Raw genomic sequence first — 9,228 nt, 5'->3', positions numbered from 1 at the left:
TTCTAATAGGCCCATGAGCCCTCCTCATATAATTTTAATCTCTCACCGCTAAATAGCTAGAAATTAATATTTATTTATATACACTTATTTTAGAAATCTACTAGGTGTAAAGTTAATTGTAGATATCCTACCGAAAAAGTTGATTGTTGATAATAAGGCAGGCGGAAATCCTAATAACTGGGGACATGGCCCAAGGTGTAAAGCCCAATTTCCAGGCCCTTTGCTACAAGATCCTAAGCCTACATGTGTTGCTAACTTGCTATAAATTGAAGGGTCCCGAAAGGGGAAGTGCAAGTCGCATTGTTTCCCATACAATATAGCAATAGACACAACACTCGCCGCTACCTCTCATCTCCGATCACCAGAAATTCATTGCTTACCGTACTGCTGACCATATTCAGACGTTTATCACCGTGACACTGCCGTATAGGGCTTTAGCTCTATCAATTTTAATATCGAATTATATTCTCAAAGTGATTAATTAAAGAAATAGATATGATTTCTTGAGGTTACATTCAGTTTAAAACTGTTATGCTTGAGATAAGTCCATCAGATAAGCGTTCGTTGAGTTATCCAATTGTCAATGGCAAGTTAAATCAAGCAGGGACCGACTGACAGGTGATAACTCTCATGGAGTAGCAACAAGAGCATTAGAATGCTATATATGCACTCGAAAGATGCAGCCTCTCAAGACTCTTTCTCAATCCATTCTAACAGTGAGATTTTCAAACTCATATTATTAACTGATCGCAACCCAAATGTATCGGAAGATACTGATCTGGTTATGCATGTTGGGATGCGAAACGTGCCTTGATATGTTCACCTGTTAAGAACTAAGCTATTGGAACAATGACCTTGCCATAATCAAAATCCATCAAATGAGTCGTAAAATTAGCATATGTGACCCTAGCTAGCTACACACATTGAAATACTTGACTGCCCTTTCTAGCAGAATCTCACTTTTGACCAAATAATTTGCGACTATCACATATGAGGAAGAGAGGAAAATGATGCATTTGGTCATCTTATTCTCCCTGAATTTATCACTATGACCTTATTTGCCTTGCATTACTCGTCCTTGTCCATAACGATAATGTTGTCAAAACCTATAGGCTAATACATCTTGTGCTAATTGGGAGCCCGATATCTCGAGAACAGTACCTTTGGCTTTGGGACAAATCACATGAGCACCCACTAATTAATAGAATAGACCGACTGCTTTTTCCAAGGAAAGAAGAGGTCCTGATTATTAATTTACCGTACATTATGTATATATATATATATGTATGTATGTATGAGCTTATTCGGGTGCAGGGACGGAACATGTTCATAAGAATATAATCGATTACAAAATAAATATAGTCGATTGGAGTAACATGTTATTTATTATGTTACCCTGGATCGATTCCGTTTCGAGACTGAATAAATTTTCATATATATATATATATATTGAACATATATGAATCTTTTGTCCTCATCAAAAAGCAAATGTCACGTATGGATTTAGAGAGGCATAAATTGGCAGCCTTTACTCCATATTGTAATTTCCGACGTGGGCCAGCTTTCACTTTAAAGAAAATGACAGAAATATGAGGGTGAAAATAAAAAGAAAAAAAGGAAAGGAAAGGAAAGAACAAGCTATGGGATCGATCCGGGTCTGTTAATAGTTTGGTACTAATTTTCTTTAAATAAAATCTAGAATTCGAATCTTGTGAGTGAAAAAATTTCATATTTCAGAGTTTTATCATCTAATAGATTGATCTGGTTTGAACTTAATTAATTTGACATTGTGTATGTCATGATACATATAGAAACAAGAAAAAAAATTATGGGGATGGCATCAAAAATTTGTACTAGGGAAATCTTGTTTCGAGTAAAATCAAGAAACTCCACTTTCGATGCCTGCTAGGTGAATCTCTCATGAGATTAGAGTTGCCAAGCATGCTAGGGCACAGTCCCAATGATTGGTTGCGAAATCACCGGCTGACCTCACGGAGATAGAGCATGGCGCCACGGCCTGTAGGTCTAGTTGATAGATAGGTTTAGGAGAAATGTCATTGAAGTGGTTGACAATGCCAGTCGGACGATTATGCGACCTAAGGATTTGGCCACTAGGATTCTTCCCAATACAGGTGCTAACAATCGGATAATTTCTAGAAACGGCTAGAAGCCGGTCTTGGATGTGTGATCTCACGGCCTTAGTTGGCTCGTGAGGAGTTGTATGACTTCGTGGGGAGTTGTATGACTTCGTGGGCTAATTAGCCGGAAGTGGCATAAAGTACTGGGTCTCAGCTATTAGAAGCCGAAAAGGGTGAGCGCAAGCCGGAACCCTAGCTCATGGAAACCTCCTTGATCTTGGAACCAAGACGGATAAAAGGACATGCCGATGGATCGGCAGGATTTTGTCGGAAGGTTAGTGCATTTTAAGGAAATAGTGCATGGAAAGTAGATATTGAAGATGCAAGTTCAAGGAATATAAAGACTGATGTGCCGAAGGGATAATACAATAGATATATTTAACTTCAATAGGCAAGACATTAGAGTGCTGCCCAAGACGACAAAAACTGGAAATAATATAGCAAACTAAGCAATTAACTACCCTAGGACAATGGAAAATATTGTTCCAGTTATTACCTAAATGCGTACGACTAATTAGAGAAAGACGAATAGAATGTGGACATGGGCAGCATGTCCAAGTCTTCTCCAGCAATGCAATCTTCCATATATATTGCCATGTATATCTTCTTCCTTGGAAATTATCTTCCATCTTGGGCTCCTTGGACTATTCATCTTCCAATTCGGTATCAAGGACGCCATCTTAAGATCAAACTCGAATAGAAATTCCTTGATGCTCACTCAATCTTCGTACGTGCTCAAGAATTCATCCACGTCTGTTCTTGCCTATGCTTGAAAATAATCCACGATTTTCATCTTCGATTCACCCACCCATTTCACTGCATTTCGGGTCGGGTATTATCGCTAATTCGGATTGGGCATGTCATGGGCTTCGATTGTGGGCTATCCTGCTTGCATAGGCCAATCTCGTGGACCTTACATGCCTAATTCTCATTTATCGCAAAGTGCGAAAAATGGATATAAACAATACCCCTGTATGCCTAACAATACGAGAGCATTAATTAAGGCTAGAGATGTAATTATGATTTGCCGCACGAGCCTAACTTAAAAATGAGTGTAAACAATATCCTTGCATGACGAGCAGTCCTCGAAAGTGCAAAAAATGACCATATCCTCTCTTTTGTCTTCTTTCTTATCCAAATAAACAGGATAAAAGAAATCGTTTCATGTATGCGCCTTCAAAATGGACCTTCCATTTGGGCTTCAATTTAATTTCAATTCTAGGCCTAATCAGCCCACTCGGCCTCAAATCTCAACGGGCTTTAATCCAATTGCATAAACCTGGTTGTAGTTTCGGGAATTCCGAAACATGGTGTCAGTAGTTCCCAAGGATCCCCTCCATGCGAATTTACTCGTACCACAGCTGGTCTATGCGAGGGAGGAGAGAGACAGCACGGTCCATTACATTCCTGGCGTGGTTGATGAACTTGTTCTTCATCTCCATCTCTGCATATTTAAGCCACAAAGTGTGGTTCCTGTAATCAACATCCAAGGCACGTTCCTACACCACGCAGGCCCTGTTGAAGTCCTTATGTGACTTCTCCCACTGCGCATACATCACCCGCACAGCAACGTTCCATCTAACTCCGCAGATGAGATCCTCAAATTCCTTACACCTCCTCAAACAGTAGTCTGCAAGCTCAGTGGAATCCGTAAATTTCTGCTTTGGGGGCTGGATCTCAGCCTCCTGCCACTACCAGTCCTCACGTAGAATCTGCTCCGCGGTGATTTGGAATGGCACAGGCGCCTTGTTCTTAACCCTCGTTGGACGTGGGGAGCAGGAGAGCGGTATTATGGAATAGCGACGAACATAGCGAGGGATCGGATCCCTAGCTAAGAACAACATTTTTAGTAGTGCCACCTGTGTGGGAGTGGACTGCGCGACCAAGGGAGCTAATTCTCTCAATGACTGATTTTGCTGACTTATAGTATATTTAGGCTAAAGAGATATATGAGCCAGAAAATATTAGCTTGACAACTGTCCCATATAAACAAGAGATTAGTTTTATATAGCAAAGGAGTCTGCTGGATGCCGCGGATCTTCAAAATAGATTTCAGTCAAGAATATTTTCATATGATAAAAGTGTGATAAATGATGTTAGTAATATTGGAAAGTATAAATATTAATAAATTAATATCGCCTCACTTATTTTAAAATTGTGATAACACTCTAAATTTGAAATTCCCTTAATTTAATAAACATATAGAGATATAATTAATTTTATAGAGAAAAAATGAAAAATTTAAATAAATAACATGACAAGAAAGTATGAAATTATAAAAGTTTATATGTAATATTAAATATAGAGATATAATTAATTTTATGAATATTAAAATATTAATTCGTGCTTTACAGGTATGCCATATCTATTTGTGTTACACATAGAATTGTCACTGTATTTATTAGGATATAATTCTACTTAATTCCTTTGCATTAGTATCTCATATTTTTTTATATGTTACTATGTAGTTTGTCCTTACTGCAACGTATTTCATTTGGTCCCGATACCTTTTTGACACATGATATCATGCTAGAATTAACTCAAATATTATGAGGATTCTTTTATTTAACAATAAAATGCAAAAAATATATGGGGCGTATTATAGCATTTGAAAATATGCACCATATTATAATAATATAATAAACCTATAATTACGAAATATTATAATTATTATAATTTTATTAAGTACAAATTTAATTGAAAAATCATTATTGAGAATCCCGTTAATTTTAAATGGTCTCCGAAATTCATTTAAAGCACTAGCGACCATGACCGATCCAAGCGAGGATTATCAATAGCCTCCATAACCCTGCATTTCACCAAAAATTGGCGGCGAATTAAAATATAAATGTATGAAAGCATTAGATGACATTATAAACTAATATAAAAATCAAAATAAAAAAATTATTGCCTTGACCAGTGTCCATTAAAACAAGAGATTTATTTTTATTGATAGATACATAGATTGGTGGCTACTTAAAGTAAAAATTTTATATTTAAGTAAATAAATTATTAAAATATAAATATATATAAGCCTTCGAAGAGATTATAAACTAATATAAATTTTTTTTTAAAAAAAGTAAAATTTTATTGGCTTGACATTCAAACAAGAGATTTAGTTTTATAGATAGAGAGATAGATAGATGGTTGGATGGATTGTAAAATAGAAAGGTCAAAAATTTGAAAAATCTCTATTCTAATCCCATCAGCCGAACCCACCTCAGGTCCACTATCACACACACATATATACATATACATATACATATATATATAATAAATTGTTTACTACTTCTCTATTCCTATTCCACAAGAGGCAGAGCAGCTCGTTGGGGAAGGACGAGATTTTTTTTTTTTTGCGCTGGATAAAAGGGGTCGAGGGCGACCGGTGTAGCAACCTCCACAAGGTATAATCATACAGGCTTGAACCCCGCTGCGGATGTCAAATTTGTGACATAACTATACCATGACTCAAGGTCATGTGCTTGTTACCGCAATGCTAATGAGGTATCATAAGAACACCATCAATCAGAGGTCCTGGGATTTACATGTGTCCATTCAAACAAGAGATTTAGTTTTATAGATAAACAGATAGAAGATAGATAAATAGATAGATAGATAGATAGATGGTTGGATGAATTGTAAAATAAAAAGGTCAAAATTTTGAAAATGCTCTATTCGAATCCCATCAGCCGAGCCCACCTCAGGTCCGCTATCACACCCGCATATATACATATGTTATGTATAAATTGTTTACTACTTCTCTATTCCTACTCCATAAGAGGCAGAGCAGCTTGTCCGGGAAGGAGGAGATTTTTTTTGCCAGATAAAAGGGGTCGGGGGCGACCAGTGTAGCAACCTCCACAGGACGTAACCATACGAGTCCAAACCTAACTGCGTATTGTCCGATTTGAGGCATAATTGCACCATGACTCAAGGTCTTGGGCTTATCATTGCAATTCCAATGAAGTATCAGAGGAATACCGCTTGTCCGTAAGTTGATAATTGGAGTACTACTTTCGCAAGACGGCAAATAAGGGGGACATTTCCCCCCTATTTGCTCCCAAGGAGACTTGAACTTCCAACCTTAGTACTTGGAATATTAGCATATTACCAGCTGAGTTAAAGCTCATTGGTGGAGAAGGAGGAGACTTGTTGCTGAAGAGTGGTGAGGAACTCAAGAAGGGAAGTGTTGGGCTCAAGAAACAAGTACTGGAATTACTATGTACTTGTGCCTGGTCAGTTATATTAAAAGGGCAAGAATTTCGGGGGTTGAGGAAATGGTATCAAATTGAACATGTCAAGATATTATATCTGCATTGTAAAGTGAAGATAAAGTTGCAAGCCCTTTCAGATGACTATTCAGAAACAATAACAATTCAGAATTCATAATATGAGAGTTTTGCGTGTGTCCCTTTTCCATAAATTGGGCATAGATCGTAGATTTATTATTTATACCGTTGTATGGGCATGCATTAATATCCGGGATTTGAGCCAACTGAACAATCTATGTACAATTTTTTGGCATCCAACATCTAAGTCCGATCGTGTAAGACAATAACTGTTGATTTTTGTGCAATCTAACCTCAGAGTCCATATTGAGTTTTGCCCATATACTTCATCAAAGAAGGTCTCGATAACCAAGATATTCCAAATTCGATATTCAATTGAGTTAATTGTGTCACTTTATTAATTATTAGAATTTATATCTCATTGTATCAGACCACAAGCCTTACTTGTATTCGAAAGAAAAAGAAACTATAAGGCCCTGTTTGATTTGTAAATTTGATTTTAGAATCATGATTTTGATTTTAATTCAACACACTCCACAACAAAAATACATGTTTTCCAAGTCAAATTTATAATCTCATCTCATTTATCATTTTTCACAATCAAAATCAAAATCAAAATCAAACTTACTTTAACTCTAAAATCAAATGCACCATAATTTCTCTTTCTTCTATATTCTCTCCGCTCTTCGAGAACTTGCTCTCTTCCTTAGTCTTGTTGTATAAAAATTGATTTTTTTTGTCCTTGTGACTCTCCTTGTCACAGCTGACATATTTATTGCAATTATATGCTAGATTGAGAATGTTATGATATAAACTAAGAGAGTTTACAATCATGCCTAACCTGTATAACCATGAGGTGTAGTGCAACTGTAATATTGTCCAACAGTGCTTAATTTGCCCATGAGGCGGGAGCTAAAAATACACCAGAAAAATCTTATGACTAAAGTGAGCGGATATCTAAATGGAAATTATCAGTTCAAACCAAATAGTAATTTGTATGGGAAATGACATTGATGCCACACATCCTCCATCCGGCAAGAAGGGCCTCGGGGAATTGGAGGGGGAATTTTATTAGCATGGAATGGTTCTTCGCCGTAGATATTTTCTTTTTCTGCTTTTGATGAGATCGATCACGGATTTTCTTGTCCGAGACTAATTACATTTTTACGTCAATCCAATCTTGGTCACGAGATATTTTCAATGAATTTTTTTTCTTATCTTGTTTTCGTTTACAAGGAGGTCACTGACCTTACGCAAAAAGATAGAAATTTCAATAACTAATAAATGAACACATGTACTCCACTAAGTATAGAATATGAAATCTCTTAATTATCAGGTGAGAGCGTATATTTTTTTTTCCTTATCTTTAAATGGTTAAAATTTACGAGTTTAGTAGGGTTCAGGAGAGCTGGAACGGATAACAAAGAGAGAAAAAGCATGTCTAGGTCGGAGTTGGAAAATATAATACATGTATAAGAAATTTTCTATGTAATTCCACCGTGTGATATTTAATAAAATATCGATACGATTAAAGTGTCTCCACCCTATTAAGTACTTCATATTACAAGGTACATATAAAAGAGCAAGTGCTGTCACATAGCAAACCAACAATCACAACTTCAACACCATCATTTTTTGTAAATTTTAATGTCTCTCCATCTCGATTCCATATAGTTGCTAGATTTCTCCGGTGCTGCATAGACCCCGCACTTGAAATAGAGGTCTCCCGGTCCCTGGTCGTGCCCTTCATACTTCTGTTCGCCGTCAATGAAAACAGTCAACTTGCCTTTGCCCACATCGTGGATCACGTTCAATCTGAACCACTTGTCGTACAGATCTGTAGCCACCAGGTCGTACTTGTAGTACCTCATGACCCCATTGTAAATCCTTAGCTGCAACGTCGTAGCCCCTTCTGCTGCACCATGGATCTGCATAATGGTTACCCCAGAAGTGCCTCTTGGCACATAAGCGTAGCCCTCAAACTGCCATACTCCCGATGAATAGTCGCATCCCTACCAAAAGACCATGCATTGATACATACAGTAAATCTCATACAATGTCTAGTAAATGTAGGAAAACTAGGAATGCATATTTGTGTGGGTGTGATGTTAGGCAATACTTTGATACGAATCTCTGTGCGAGGTCGGGTGTCGCTTCCTGGCTTGAAGGGCTTGTCATGGTTGTATACCCAAAGCTTGTTAACTCCATCCACATGGCTGTAACGATCAGTCAGCGGCACGTTGTATGGTTTCTCAAGTACAAAATTTCCATTCTGCAATGGAACTGGTGTAAATCCGTCGGTTGGATCAGCACTAGCATAGCGCTGCGGCCCCAGGAAACTCACAAGTAGGGCAGAGAAAAAGATCAGACGGTAATAATTGAAGGAACACATCGGTTTTGCGAATTCTTGAATAGTTTTTGGTGAGAATATTGTAATACGCATGTCGAACTGATTCTAGTCCTCAGGGTTTGGAAATATGGTATTTATAGACAGGCCTCATATGTTTGATGATGGAACATGTCGGCCCGATAAATTCGGAAATAATTTGGAGATATCAAAGGATGTAACTTGTCCAATTTTGAAAGTCAGGAAGGTGATAGCGTTGGGCTCGTCGATTGTACTTTTCGTAACCTGGTTAGATCATAGATTCCAAATTAATCTTCTTTTACCCTTCCCATATCCCCGCTGAGCTCATTTTTGTCTATTTCGCTTCTTTCATATAATAAGGAGGGAATCAAAGTTCCCTTGCTTATCGGTCTTTCATACCATAACAGACTTTTATATTGTAGATGGTTCGTGA

At 37.4% G+C, this 9,228-nt stretch overlaps 1 protein-coding gene across 1 annotated transcript; it reads right to left on the bottom strand.

The window, feature by feature from the left end:
• Positions 1–7,889: 7,889 nt before the first annotated feature.
• LOC116190135 (citrate-binding protein-like) lies at positions 7,890–8,865 on the bottom strand. Its single transcript, XM_031519795.1, has 2 exons — positions 8,547–8,865; positions 7,890–8,439 (listed from the first exon to the last, which is right to left on the bottom strand). Exons 1-2 carry the CDS (start codon positions 8,817–8,819, stop codon positions 8,056–8,058), a joined length of 657 nt encoding a protein of 218 aa, XP_031375655.1. The 5' UTR covers positions 8,820–8,865; the 3' UTR covers positions 7,890–8,055.
• Between the last annotated feature and the right edge of the window lie 363 nt (positions 8,866–9,228).

The sequence above is a fragment of the Punica granatum genome, unplaced genomic scaffold (genome assembly GCF_007655135.1).
Source record: "Punica granatum isolate Tunisia-2019 unplaced genomic scaffold, ASM765513v2 Contig00325, whole genome shotgun sequence".
NCBI lineage: Eukaryota > Viridiplantae > Streptophyta > Magnoliopsida > Myrtales > Lythraceae > Punica > Punica granatum.
Note: the sequence above shows the minus strand (reverse complement) of the source record. Positions and strands in the feature narration are given on the sequence as shown.